Source organism: Haliaeetus albicilla, chromosome 12, assembly GCF_947461875.1.
Source record: "Haliaeetus albicilla chromosome 12, bHalAlb1.1, whole genome shotgun sequence".
Classification (NCBI taxonomy): Eukaryota; Metazoa; Chordata; class Aves; order Accipitriformes; family Accipitridae; genus Haliaeetus; species Haliaeetus albicilla.
This window is the reverse complement of record NC_091494.1, coordinates 7641544-7656386: the sequence shown is the minus strand read 5'-3', so window position 1 is coordinate 7656386 and position 14843 is coordinate 7641544. Positions and strand designations below refer to the sequence as shown.

The window sequence follows — 14843 nt, the reverse complement described above, 5'->3', positions numbered from 1 at the left end:
ATTTTGCTTTAATCACAGATACCAAAGTATAGCAAAAGGGCTGTTAAGTCTTAATAAATGCATAAAACTTTAATGATACATTTTCATCTGCTGGTAGAATTTGGAAACAGACACTTTGGGAAACAGACTAGTAGCTCATCTAAGCCAATACTTTACTTCCCATATAAAATTATCCAGGATTAAAATCCATATGCATTAGGCCAATTGCAAAAGGCCATGAAGACATTCCTCTGTGCTTGCTCTTAGCTATGAAGTTTTAATCAAACTGTAATGGCTTATAGCACAAAACTGAAAATCACAGATTCAGTCTTTTTCCATGGATATATTTATTGCAGTATGATTTAGAAATTATGTGGGTTTTTTATATACATATGTATAAAAAAAATTTAAAAATGTTCAGGTTTATTAAAAAAACCCAATCCTATTGAAAGCATAGCAGCAATTATCAATAATATGCCACATAAAATGTCAGAGCAAAAATATTTCTGTGTCTTTATGCTCTCTTACTTGCAGAAACAAATACTCATTATAGGCCAAATCTCAAAAGCATATGTCCTGTTCACTAGTTCTCATTATTACAGCCTGATCAAATAGAACAGCAAGAATTTTAAGTACTTGTGACTTCCTTAAGGGATAGGACTAACACACTTCCTTCAAAAGATGATCGCCACATCACATAGCTGTACAGATATTTAATTTTTGTATTAAAGATTTAAAACTTAATATAACTTCTGGTGGACAGAAACAAAATTTATGCATTTTTAAATAGGCAGAGCAGCTGAGGTTCTGTAATACAAATCCTTATAGTGGAAAGAGAGATTATATCCTCAAAGAGTTAACATAAATTATAGGCATGTCTCTCTATGCCAAAGCCAAAATACCAAAAATCATGATACACAGTCTGCTAGCAATCCTAGTCTACAAAGATTAAAACATGCCAGTACTTCCCGTACAAGACCCCATATACGGTGCAGCGCGCGCATGCTGTTTCTACTCAGACTCTTGGATTTTAACTGCAGGCTGACACAAACAAAACTCATTAGAACTTGTTAGTAAAAGAGAAAAAATGGCATAAGATCAAAAAGATGTAATCTTTAATCAGCATAAAATTTTTTATTCATTTTTAGTACCATGCATAGGAATGGTGTGAAGAACATTCCATGTGCCATAAATATATCCACATTAAAGAGTTAACCTAATATAATTTCAGAATAAAGCATACATAAAATTAAAGCAGTAACAAGGCTCTCAAGATGATGAGAAATTAAACTAAAGACTTGTAGTTGCTGTAAATCATATACATACCTGCATTCCTCAATAAGAATGTTTTCTTTAAGAAGAAATAGGTTCTAATAGCTTTACAGTTCTGTCATTGCCACAAACCAGGAATTATCATATCTCAAAGTAATTTTTTTAGTATCAATTGGTGAGGTACAGAACAGACTCATTCTCCAAACCAGACACATGCAAGCACATACGCTTAACCTAAGCTCAGAAGCATTTTGCCAAAGTAAACCAACAGCTAGAAAGGAAGAAAGAAAAAAATACCAACTCACCCACTGTACTCACTCACACAATTCCCCATTAAAGGAAATTCTTTCAGGGCCTTCTTGAGTCTTTTAATCATGTCTTGAAACTCTGGCGAGCCATTGATTCCACAGTGTTCTGATGTGCTACAAGTTGTGCAAGCTGTAAGCAACAGGGCTGAACTCTGCACAGAGTGATACACCTACTGCACCTTAATATTTACCTTAGGGGGTTGGTCCCAGGGACTTGCCAGAGCGCCCCAGGAAACCAGTTAGTTACAGCCCTGCCTTCTTAACTCTTCCACTGCCTTCGTGGATGAAAAATAGTTCACAGTCTACTACATCACTGTTTTGGTATGACAACTATGGTCTTAGTCACATTAATTAGTTAAGGAAAAGCAGGCTCAAATTTCAAGAAGAGTTTTAAGAACTTAGACTAACCTACTGTTAAAAAGTACGTGAATATCTCAAATCTGTATTCCAACCAGTTTTAGAGTCTGAATTGAATACTTTCAAAATCACAGTAATTAGAAGTCAGACCATGAAATCTGTGGGAAAATGCTTCCCTGTATCTTAACAGTAAAGACAGAGAGATCAAGCATACACACGCAGTGCAGTGACTCAATGAGCAAAAAGCCAATCCGACAGAACACAGAAGGAACAAAAGGCAAAAACATCCTCTCTCAGTAAGCTACAAGAACCAAATTACCAGTTGCTTTTGCTTCATGAAATAGTCTAAACAGTTAAAACTAGTAGTTTTCAAGAAAAGTAGAGCAGCTGTTAAATAAGGGCTCTGAGATTAGAACCATTAAAGCCTGATAACTTTGTATCTGCTTGTTGATAGCAAGTGATACTTAAAGCTATCTCCTTATTTGGGATATTTATAGATATTTTGCCAGGATGGATTCTTTGATGCCTTGCATAAAAGCACATATTTAGCTTTTACCATAGTGGGCACAGCTTCCGCTGTCCAAGCCTTTTTCTCTTCCCTTTTTTATTTCAAAAACAAACTTCATAGAAAATGAACTACCTCTGCTCCTTGGGCACATGTGGCCAAAACTAAACTATTCACTTAATGGAGGGAGCAGCCCTCTGCACACAGAGAACACATTTGTTTTCCTAAAAAGCTGAGATTATGTGCAGCAAAAAAATTTTCTGGAAAAATGACTGTCCTTCAGATAACAACCCACTGAATTCACATACTTGTCATTCACATGTCCACAAGCTCAAAATTGGTTCAGAAGTGTTTTTTTTCTGCAGGGACCAATGCCCCTAACTCCTTCCCACAGGCTCTCCTCCTTCACAGTTTTTGGAGGATAGCCAAAAGATGATGTGGTCTAACTTGCCTCGGTCTTTTGGGAATAGTAAGAACCCAGAAAGCAGCCTGTGTAGTGTGTTAATTTTTGTAAGGACAGTGGAATCACAGCTATTGTGTGACATGTATTTTCCTCCAATCAGAGCATGCCTTCTCAATTAGAGTGATTAATAAACAGCAACGAATATGAGGGAGATAAAGTGGAATACTTATAAAGAAGTGATTCTGAGAGTGCATTCCTGAATTAGGGTCAGATCTAGAGGTCAAGCTGAGTGAGTACAGTTCTGTGTAAGACGGCGCATAAATCCAAGTGGCAGAAATTAGTGGCAGAAACAGAGAGAAAAGCTGATGGGGCCTTCAAGCCAGCTGAGACTCTGCTCTCCTCCCTGAGTGGACATCAGCAAAGCAATAATCAATGGTAGTCGTACAGTTTGAGATGAGAGAGCCTGACAAGGAAGATGACTTAGTTTTACACAGACACACAAAAAAAATCTGTGTTACTTGTAGATATATTTAGTTTCAGAGATCCCTTTGAGATCTCCTCAGGCCCTACACTTCTAAGCTAATAAAGCTAATATAAAGCCTAAACTAACTGAATAATGCTTGAGGAAAAATGCAAAGAGGTTAATGGCTTGAGGGTGGTCAAAGGCCACCTTACACAGGAACTTCCACTCAGAACACAGGCCACTTCTGCAAAACACTGAGCAAAGACGATCTATGCCCAGGTTTCAACCAGAGTACGTTATGGGTACAGAAAACCCATTCCAGTGGCTCATGCAGTTCAGGTCCTTATCACCACCATTAGCCAGAAATAGTCACTTAAGAGGAAAGCGAAAGAAACTTCTCAGGTGACAATCTGAAATAACTAAGCCATAAAGTTTATTCCTAATTCTTATTGTTTAGAAGTTGGCTTAGTCCTGAAGCGTGAGAATTTTTATATATATATTTTTAAATCTTGTATAATGCGGTGTTTGCATAGATAAAGGGAACACATTTGATAATCCAGTAAAGACATCCTGCTAAGCTCTTTAGTGTCAGTGAAACTTAACGGCGATGAGTTCCACAGATTAACTGTGCATTACAAAAAAGGGCATTTTTCTTTATCCATTTTAAGTTCTCAGTCTTTCCATTTTACAAACAGTATTAGAGGAGTTAAGAACAATAATACATGATTTACTATTTCTTAATCTAAATTTATAAAGTAATAAATGGTAAATCCCTTCTACTTGATTCTTTAACAGTCCTTGGTGTTTACAAATCTTCACATAAAATGTTACCAAGCATCTTGCTTAATGAACATGCATAATTTCTAATTCTGTTAGCATAGAGATGTTCTAGAGAAAAATCTCACGTAAGTTTTTCATTGATGAAACAGGGTAAGATACATGGTTAATGCTCTTAAAAGCACTGTTGAACACTGCTGAGTAAGGTAAATAAACCTTGCTGATATCTAGAATAAAGCAAATCAAGATAGATTTGGGGAGAAGGGGGAGTTGACAGTCCCACCTGAACTTTTCAGGTGAGAATTTCTCCCATTTCACTAGACTTGCTCAAGCAATACTTTTCTTTTCAGGTATAACATCCTTGAGTTCTCCTCACCAAGCTACACCTAAAAGGTTTTGGAGTCAGGTGAGAACCTTACCTTAAGACTTACACAAGAGGTCCTCTAAACTGGGAAGGACTTTGTTCTAACAGAGCCCTACTGTGATTTAAAATATTTTGTTCCCTTCTCAAGTCATTTCTGAAGCAGCTGTGGAATCTGCAGGATTGGATCAATGATTGAGAAAGTGGAATGTGGCAGTGGTGGTTATTCCTGCCTTTCTCTGAATGTGATCCTGATCTTAATATATGACTACATTTTTGAAGAACAAAGATTCCATTTGTTTTTACCAAGTAATCTGTTACAACATTCATATTCCTCTAGATATACAGAGCACTCAGAGTAATTTCATGGCTCCTGTCCCACTGAATTAAGAGAGCCTACATGTAAGCTCCATTTCCTATGCTGTTCAGGTTCTCAAGGTCCGGGCCACAGATGATGTGCACTGTGGCACACCCCCAGCCCCAGTCACCTGTATTTTTTTCCTTAAGTAACAGCGGCATAACAGAAATGACTAAAAAACCCACTGAAGAGATAATCCATTTGGGGCCTTTTAAGTCTTGGTGCTCTAAATCACCTCACCGGAACTTGTCTTTCTCCATTGCCTGTATATGGAAATTCAATGTCTAACTCAGATTCTTGAAATCACATTTGGCTTACTGTAATTTAAAGCAAACAGTGTGAACAGTCGTCAGCAAGCTCAAGACAATCAGCACAACAGAATGAAATTGAGGATCACTTACACTACTGAAAAGCTTCCATGGCAGGCAGGAACTGTGCAAGTTTTTGGCCAGTTTTCTAAAAGATTCTCATCTGTCACTCACATTTATTTTAATTTCAGGAGCAGTAATCTGGCTGGAAGTTATTTAAGGGGAACTATTTGTACTATGAGCACAGCACTGGGGTAAGATTTGAAGAATAACAAGACAATTTCAAAAGCTTTAATATCTATGTCCTCTGATAAGTATAGAACCCATGAAAGTGTCCAGTGAAATGCCCAGAGGCTATTTTAACAACAACAAAAAAGCCTTAAAAGAATGCAAATTACTGATGTAGTGTGTAACTGCAATGGAGAAGCATGCTTTTTAAGAAAAACATTCAAAACAAATCTTTAAAATATGTATAAGCATTTCACTCATTTTGGAAGGAAGATACAACAATAGGATAGTGATCTTCCGTAGCTATGAACAACAGAACTTGTACGAGCGCAAATCCCTTTGACAAAGTTAATGTCATTTGGGATTACCAATGTAATTCCTAAACCTTAGCTATGAAGGAGTCCTTTCTTACCTAAACGAGAATGGAATGAATATACAGACCTCACTACTTGAAGGAAGTATTTCAGTAAACATACAGTTTTATCTTTAGTTCATCCAAGTCTGACCCAAAGATCCTATAAAAGAAAGTTATGGCTGACTTGTAGCTATGAAAGGAAACTATTCAGTTTAATACATAACTGAAATTGAAATGGCTCTGCACAAATCAGTTGTACCTTGATTTACAAAGGCACTGCCACCTAAAACAGTGCTGAATGAGGTTTTAGTTCAGCTCTGATGTGGTTTATGGAGATAGGAAAGGAAGAATCAGAATGCTGTGCTACAGTTTTCTTTTAGGAAACGTCTCAATCTAAAAAGCTGGTACTGGGTATGAGCAGTGATCTCTCAATGAAGAAGAGAAACCTTTATCTTGTGAAACTCTAAGAGCAACAGTCTGATCCACTAAATAACAAAGCCTTTGAAGAATCTTTTTTTTAAACTTCTGTTCAAAAACTGTGCTGTACCACCTTCATCAATTACAGTGACTTAGGCCAGAAATAGCGTCATGTTATCATTTTTAGAGGTCAATTTTAGGTTTTGCTTGAGAACAACTGCTGCATTGTGAACTACAGGTGTTCTAAGAACACCTGATTTTCATTGCAGTTAATGATAAAGCTGATGTGACTACTGATTTTTAGCAAAAATTAATCTAGCTACAAATTTTTGGTAAATTTAATACATTAGTATTTGCTAGCTCCTTTTGAATGACCATATGTGCATCCTGGCATCAAACAGAAAGAAACAATCACATGGATAAAACAAAACCAAGTTCTTTTGCGTAACAGAGAGATAGTTTTCAGCCTTCCAAAGAAAGTATTTTGCAAGTGCCATTCAAAGGGAAAAACTGACCTTTATAGTGATAACTTTAAATATCTTCAGCCTTGTTTTGTCATTATGGTATCAATCTTTAGCAGTTCTGTAATCCATTGCAAGGTAAGGAAATATTGTATCTTCGTTTAATCTGCTTTCAAGACCCCCCTCCAGTAACTTGACATTTTTAAAGCTTATCTTATTTTCCAGGTCATTGGTTTGGTTTTTCAGTGAGCTTACTGTTGTTGGCATTTTGAGTTAGAAAGTGTCACGTTCATTGACTGCCATCTTCATGTCTTCTGTTTTCCTCTAAGCCTCTGCAAGCTTAACTGAAGATTTTAAACATCTTTTCCATGCACGTATTTTAGCCTGAATTAACACTAACCTCTTACTAATACCTAAAGAGTTAACACAGAACAAGTACAGCATCTCATCTGTTAGGTCTCCTGCTTGTGCAAAAATGAAAGTTGACAATCCTGATTCTCGCCTACTGGGATATTAAAAACAAAAGCCAAAATCCTTAAATAAAAAAACCTTCATTTTCTGGCACTATAAGGTTTCACTTGGTCTCCTTAACAATATTAAAAATTAAGTAAAAAACCCAAATAAGGCATCAAATTGCATTAAGGTAACTGAATATAATAACTGAAGGATAAAGATATCCATTGGCCAGTGTTCCCACAACGTATTTCTCAGCACCTCAGTGTATTTTCTTTGAAATTTGTAGAAACCATAGAACAATACTGTTAGAAAGAAGAAATTCCAATTCTAACATTTGGAAAATACCAGTTTTCACCAGGGAAAATTGTGAGATATGGTTTTCACCAATATCATCATGACTTGCAGAAAAATACAGAGTAAAAATACTTTTTGGAATAAGTGAATGAGACAGGGCAGAATGACCGATTGCCTTCAATAGTAAGGGCAGAAGGTATTCCAGTAATAGTGCAAAAATATAAAGCATTGTAACAGCACCATCTCTGTCATAGTCCAAGAACATGTGCCAACTATGACCGCAGCCATTAACCTGTTATTGCCCCTTTACCACAGAGATAAGCAGCTGCTCCTTCCTGACTGGTCCTTTTGTCACATCAGCAAATTGATCTGGCTGACAAATAACTGCAAAGCTATTTTTCACTTGGAGCACTCCCCCAGTCTGGTTCACCACAGATGACCACATGAACTGTCTCGCCAGCACAAGAGTGGGGCACTAAGGAGGTGGGAGCAAGTGAATCTCCTGATGGCAACGTATTTGGTAATGCTGCTAAAAAAAAATAAAAAATGTTGGTACAACCTCATTTTCTCTAGGTTCCCCTGGAGATAATAGAAGAAATGAGTTGCTCTAAGGGCGATTGAGAGCACAAACTTCTCCAGTTCTTTAACTTGCTCTCTAAAGCTGCCTACTTCTCCCCATTTAATTTGGGGTAAGTCTAGAGAGACTAGACTCCTATCAAGGGTTATTCTAGCCCTGGGTACATTCCCCACTGTCTTCAGCCTTAAACTGTATTATGCACTGTAAATACAGGGGAAACCCCCTTTTGCCTTCACCCACACCCCTGTATTACTGTGGTACTGTACATCTTGCAGAAATGCTGAATGCTTACAGCTCCTACTGACTTTAATAGTTTGTGAAAGTGCCTAATGTTTCTGAAAGCATCACCCACAATTTGTACTGGCATTTTTTTTAAACTCTACTTGTTATGTTCATGTACTCTTTTTGTTTTTAAGTAAAATTCTTGACCCTGAGCTTGCAGTTCATGCAAGTCTGCAGAAACAGACAATACACTACGGTTTTGGAGACCATCCTATCTTGTATTTGAGGCAATTACTTCAAATGTAAATCTACAGAAACTGGCTTTACATCATACTGTAATAAACCCTATCACCACCTTACGTTTCAAACCCCAAACTGTCCATGTCTGACAAAAGGTAAACTGTCTGAAAAGTAGTCCTGATCTTCATGAGAATGCTACATCAGTGTTCCCAAGATGTGATATAAAAGTGATTTAATTACACTTGGTGCAAATAGTCACTCTTGGTTAGTTTAAGACATAGTTATTTTACTTTAAGACAAGCAGCAATCAGTTTATGGTAAACTCAAACTATGCTCACACAGAGCTATCTATTAGTTTAAGTCAACTTTTAAACCATTTTAACTAAAAATCATTGCAACTTTCTTGTATAGACAATGGAGAAAGAAAAACAAAGAATACTGCCATGATACATTTTCTGAGGCTCACACATAGCTAAAACTTTTAAAATTTTTAATCTCCTACCACTAGGTTATTATAATGAATTAATGCAAGTTTGAAGCTATTTTGGAATTGGTTTGTATAATAACATTGGAAGACATAGTTCTAATACATCCACAGCTGTGGTCTGTACCCAGTGAAATGCATACTATGCCCACCTGACTGACTGCAACAATTGTCTCCAGCTCTCTTAGGTTATGGACTGTCATGAGCTATAGGAACTCAGTGGTATGTTGAAAACAATGCATATCTGAAAGTAAACATGGTTCTTTGTGTTCAGAGACAACCAGGAAAGCATGTGTACCCTTAATAAGGGAACAAACAGACCTTTAAACCAAGAGACACACCTAAAATGTTCAATTACCATGAACTTACAGGAGTGAAGTAAGTATCTGCTGGCCAAATAGTTTCACAGAAATTGAAACAATGAATCATTTTAGTAAACGCTGATTTAAAAAAAAAAAAAAAAATTAAATCACTGAATAAAATTGTCAGGCAGAAATGGAATGACCAGGTCTGCTGAATCCAATACTGTTAGGGGGCAAAGTATATTCATCACTAAAGGCCTTGCAAAATGGAGATAGATTATTTTATAATCTATTATTACTTTTTTACATGGTTTATTTTGGGAGTGCTGCAGTAACGTTGCAGTGTAGCATCAAGTTAATTAGCATCTCTTGTATTCTTGGGTATGTGAGACAAAGTTAGCACACCACCTTTTATGAGTCACGGATTTTTTAATTTCTATTATACTTTTCTATAGTTGCCTTCTATTTTTGCAGAGAAATTCTTTAGTTTCCCTAACATAAGAACACTTTCTTAAACTAGACATTCAGGAAATGTATCTGATTCAACGTGACATGGCTATTGTGACATATTAGTGAACCTGCAATACAAACTCCAAATACCAGGTACTGTTTCTAATAATTTTTTTTAAAATCTTTTCTGATATCCAGTGTAATGCAAAGATTTAAAAAATATGCTTTATGTTACCTAAAATAAATACACTTTGAAAAAATTACACTTAATGTAATTACACTTAATTTCTCCCCTTTTCAGCAGTATATACAAGACAGTTCACAACTGAATAAGTGACTAAAAAAGATTAGCAGATTACCTGGGGATTTTCTTGGGAATCTGAGGTGGTGATGAATGGGTCGCTATTTTCTGTTCAGAGCTCTCTGGAGACTTTTCCTGCATTTCTCCTTTGTCTTTTGCTAGTGCATCTGTGATAGCAAACTCTGCTCCACTCTTGTTTTGATGATCAGCCTTTGGTTCAGCTTGTGCCGGTTCACATCTATACATGAAAACTATCGACGGCTTCTCACTGGAGTCTGATTTTGCCTCACTGAACCAGTGATGACGTTGAACTGGAGGAGGGGGGAGCATATGTATAACAGTTCCATCAAGACCCACCAATTTTCCTTTCTCTCTTTCTTTCTCTTTGTCTTCCTCATCATCAGTTTTCCTGCGGCGGAAGAAGCTCTTAAACGATATCCAGCGTTTGGGTTTCGCATCAGCAGCTCGCCGACCTTCTGAATGAAGGATTGACTCAGCCTCTGTTGACCTGGTGGGACTGTTTGGTTTGGTCCAATTGCTGAAATGTCTTTGCAACAAGTTACTTGCATGATAGGGTGAAGAAGTGGACCGTGGAGGAGGAAAGGGCGGTGCTTGCTCTGTTTTGGGACTTGTGGTATTTGGGGTGGCTCTCACTAGCTTTGGAGAGTGAGTGGCAACTGGCTGTGAAAGTGAATCTTTCTGCATTTTAATGGCAGTGTTTTCCACTGTCTTGGATGACTCTATCTCAGACTGTGACGTAAACAGAGATTTGGGTCGTACCAGGGTGTTTTTAGTAGCATCTGCATCAGGGGGTAAGGAATACAGTTCTTCTACGCTACAAGACTTGGGTCCAGACTGAGGCGTTTCTGGAGGAGACTGTGGAGGCTGGATAGAAGCCACAATCTGTGAAAGCACCGTGCTTGCATTCTCTCTACCGCTGCTGCTGCCAACAGAAGCCTCTGGTGTTACGTCTATTTTTGCTGCAGGCTCTTGTGTTGTCTTTTGAACTCTTGATGGGGAGCTGTGGTCAGAACTATGACTTCTCTGTGGTGATATCGGACTTTTACTGAGACAGCTATTAAACTCTTGGACCTTCTGAGCCACAGAACCCAGCCTGCATTCAGAGCTATTAGTCACTCCCTTCGCTTGGGAAAATTCAGCGGGTTTACTTCCTATGGCTTCAGTCATTTTGCTTTCTGTTTCTATTTCTTCGTATGTGTGGCTTATTACACTAGTAGTTTTATCTTTGATGGATAGCTCTCCACTGGTCCCTAGAAAACTTTTATAGATAGCCAGGTTATCATATGCATTTGGGTTGATTACAATGGGAACTTTAATAGCATTTTTTGAACTCTTAGCATAAGTGGGCTCATCATGAATGATAATAGGAAAAGGTGGCATGCCAGCATTATTGTAGCTGTTGAATTTTATCTCAGATAAATTGGGAGACTTAACCGGGATAGTTTTTGAAGAAATGTTTGTAGCTGTAGGTGAAGTAGGGGCTGACTTGTGGCTTGTCTTCCTGGGAGGAACAGAAGGTCCTGAGCTGTTAGCAATTAACTCCACCTTAGGTATCTTCTGTCTCGGACTAGTACTAGAAGTCCACACCTCTTGATACCTGATTGCACTGGATTTTTTCAGATTAGTATTTACTCGTACAGGTGATGCTACAGAAGATGTAATAGGTGTGCCTGGAGTTACTGGTGAGCTTGGGTTAGACGATGTATTTTTGGTTTCTAAGGTTTCAGTCTGATTCTCCTTACATTCATTGGTCATGGCAGCTGATACATCTACTATGGTATAGGGCTTGCAAACTGGTTGTTCCATATTCACCACCCTGTAAGGTTTAGCCTGCTCTTCCACAGGCACCAAATTTATAGTTACAGCTTGTCCAGAAATATCTGAAGAACTTTTATTCTCTTGCTTATCAGTCTGCACAGCAATTTTGCCATCCTTCTCTTCCAGTCGAAGCGCAAGGACTGCCTTGTGAGTTTCTAGACTTTTTGGAACATTTCTGGGAGCTTTTGACACATCCTGCACTTGTTGATTATCACAAAGACTTTCATATTCTGGTTCAATCAATTTGAGGTCCTGAGGAGTACTAGGAGATAACCCTCCATTACAGAGCTTCTGTGAAGAACTGCTGGTTGTTCCAGAACGAGACTCTTCAGTCAAAGAAGAATCAGGAGATGTAGAATCAGAAGATACCATGCTCTGCATGCTCTCTTGCCCATAAAGAATCACAGTCTCTTCACCATAACCATTTAAAATTTCATCGTAACTGTCGTCATAATCTACTGCACAGATCCGCTGGAGAGACTTGTTTCTAAGGGGCACAGTATTCCATTTTTTGTCAACACAGAACTGAACAGGAGATAGGGTGTTAGCTCTAAAATTAGCAAAGCGAGGTTGGCCCCTCATACGAATTTCCATTGCTAGCAACTCTTCATCACTTTCGTCCCAGCTCTCATGCTCTTCTTGCATGCTGCCAAAAAACGTGTCATCCTCACTCTCATCTCCGCTAGAGAACTCTGGATAACAGAAACGTCCACCTTCATTACTTATTACTTCAGTGCTTCCACTCAGAATAACATGCTTACTGTGTGAATCCTTCATTCCACCCATCATGCAGCTTGGAGGGATCTTTCTTTCTAATGATCTTTTATAACAATTATTTATTCTTCCCAAAAAGGTTTCTCTTGAGTTCATATCATTTCCAGTTAGCTGAGGTGTGGTATCCAAACCCGCAATCTCCTTCAAAACTTCTGTCAGTCCATTATTATTGTTATTCGGTATCTTACCTATACTATCATTATTGCCATAAGGCCTTTGGACATGGCTATAACCTTCAATTTCATTTTCATTATTATTGTTCAGTGTTTTTTTGTTCAAGACAGCTTTGTTTCGGTTCCAACCTGCAGGCACTGATTTATTCTCGCAATGATCTGGTGTGCTGATTTCACCACATACACCCTGTCCATCTACTACCATCATGGTGGGTTTCACAGCTATAGTGGGTTTCTTTGCCACAGGTGGTCGGAAATTTCCTGTATTTCTCCCACGATGGCTGTTACTTTGGTTTGCATTGGATTTCAGATTTCCATGTGAGAGGGTTTTTTTTTCAGATACTGGGGGTAACTGATGCAAGCTTTTGGGCTTGAAGCAGTTCTTACATTCACCAGGTTTCCAGACGTGTTCAGTGAAAGTGTTGCAAGCAGACATTTTCCCAGAGTGTTGCGCTTGATGCTGTGCTGTTCAGTGCATGGTAAGAATTTCATCCATATGTTTCCACTCTGTTCACTTAGTATAGCTACTGTTTTGAGCAGCGATCATTCTGAAACAGAAAAGAGAATGAAGATAAGAACGGGGAAAAAACAGGTTGTTCATTATACTTATATTTTCTACACTATTAACAACTTGGAATAAGCAAGTAGCCTTTTGCTGATGTCTTAGCTCTTTCTACCTAAATTTACAAAACTACGTAACACAAAAAAAGTTGCAAATATCACTCTTCTCATACAGAAAGAATTAAAACTTTGGCAGCTAAGCCCTGTATTACTGAAAGCAGAGAAAGAGTGAGAGAAATGGCAATGACTGAGAATTTAGAATAATTTTCTTGTCTAGTTCAGGACCATTGACCTTTAATTTTGCCCAGTAAAAAAAAAGCTAGGAAGAGGATATAAAACGGAAGATTAGTGCACATTGCTTTCAACATAACTACTTAAACATGAGACAGGAAAGTAAGAGTATGCTTACTCTCCTAAATGCAGTTGAGATCATGTGTTTTAGCTTCAAATGTAAATGAGCTCAGCTTAACTGACAAAATATATTCAAGCAATTCCAAACTCTGCCATTTTAGCACTTTTTAAATCAGAGTGAAATTATAACTGGACAGGTATTTTGGTTGAAGGGACAGGCTGGACTGCTATCCTGGAAAAGTCAGTGTCGTGGTTTAACCCCAGCCAGCAACTAAGCACCACGCAGCCGCTCACTCACTCCCCCCCATCCAGTGGGATGGGGGAGAAAATCAGGAAAAGAAGTAAAACTCCTGGGTTGAGATAAGAACGGTTTAATAGAACAGAAAAGAAGAAACTAATAATGATAATGATAACACTAATAAAATGACAACAGTAGTAATAAAAGGATTGAAATGTACAAGTGATGCGCAGGGCAATTGCTCACCACCCGCCGACCGACACCCAGCCAGTCCCCGAGTGGCGAATCCCTGCCCCCCACTTCCCGGTTCCTAAACTAGATGGGACGTCCCATGGTATGGAATACACTGTTGGCCAGTTCGGGTCAGGTGCCCTGGCTGGGCATGAGAAGCTGAAAAATCCTTGACTCTAGTCTAAACACTACTGAGCAACAACTGAAAACACCAGTGTTATCAACATTCTTCACATACTGAACTCAAAACATAGCACTGTACCAGCTACTAGGAAGACAGTTAACTACATCCCAGCTGAAACCAGGACAGTCAGATAAAAAATGGTAGGGAAAGCTCTCTAGAAAGTCACTGTTTCTTCTCCTTTAGCTTACAATAGTGGCAATAAACCGTTCTCACATCCTCACAACAAAGCTATGGATTTTAGTCCCTGATTTGTTTCACGTGTAGCTTTTCTACCTAACCCCTCCAGAAATAACAACTGAAAAAGAATTGAAAATCTCTTTCAAAGCAAACCTTTTTATTTCCTGAAACGATCAGCCTTAAGTAAAAACCAAACATGAATCTGCTGTGCTTTACAGTCATTGCAGTATCCAGGATTTGAGACTTTCATGAATTAATGCCTGAAGATTTTAAGCCTTCTAAGCCAATCCACAACTCTGGTCTCTTCGTCACTGTTGCATAACTCAAATTATTAGAGACATTTTACTGAGGTGAAAGAATCCGTATGTCCACTGATACTTCTGTAAACACAGGCATTGAAAATCAATGATTTTATATTCTTACAGGCTTCAGGTAAA

The 14843-nt window shown here is 38.2% G+C and overlaps 1 protein-coding gene across 7 annotated transcripts in view; it reads right to left on the bottom strand.

The window, feature by feature from the left end:
• The window catches only part of PEAK1 (pseudopodium enriched atypical kinase 1), a 125248-nt gene that overhangs the window by 27921 nt on the left and 82484 nt on the right, over positions 1–14843 (bottom strand). For 6 of the 7 annotated variants that reach the window (XM_069797885.1, XM_069797881.1, XM_069797883.1 and 3 more), the window contains 2 exons: positions 9937–13212; positions 1557–1673 (listed from right to left, as the gene is read on the bottom strand). In XM_069797885.1, coding sequence (XP_069653986.1) covers positions 1557–1673; positions 9937–13100 — 3281 coding nt within the window. In that variant the 5' untranslated portion in view covers positions 13101–13212. The remainder of the gene's footprint in view (positions 1–1556; positions 1674–9936; positions 13213–14843) is intronic. The other variant, XM_069797887.1, reaches the window with a different exon arrangement.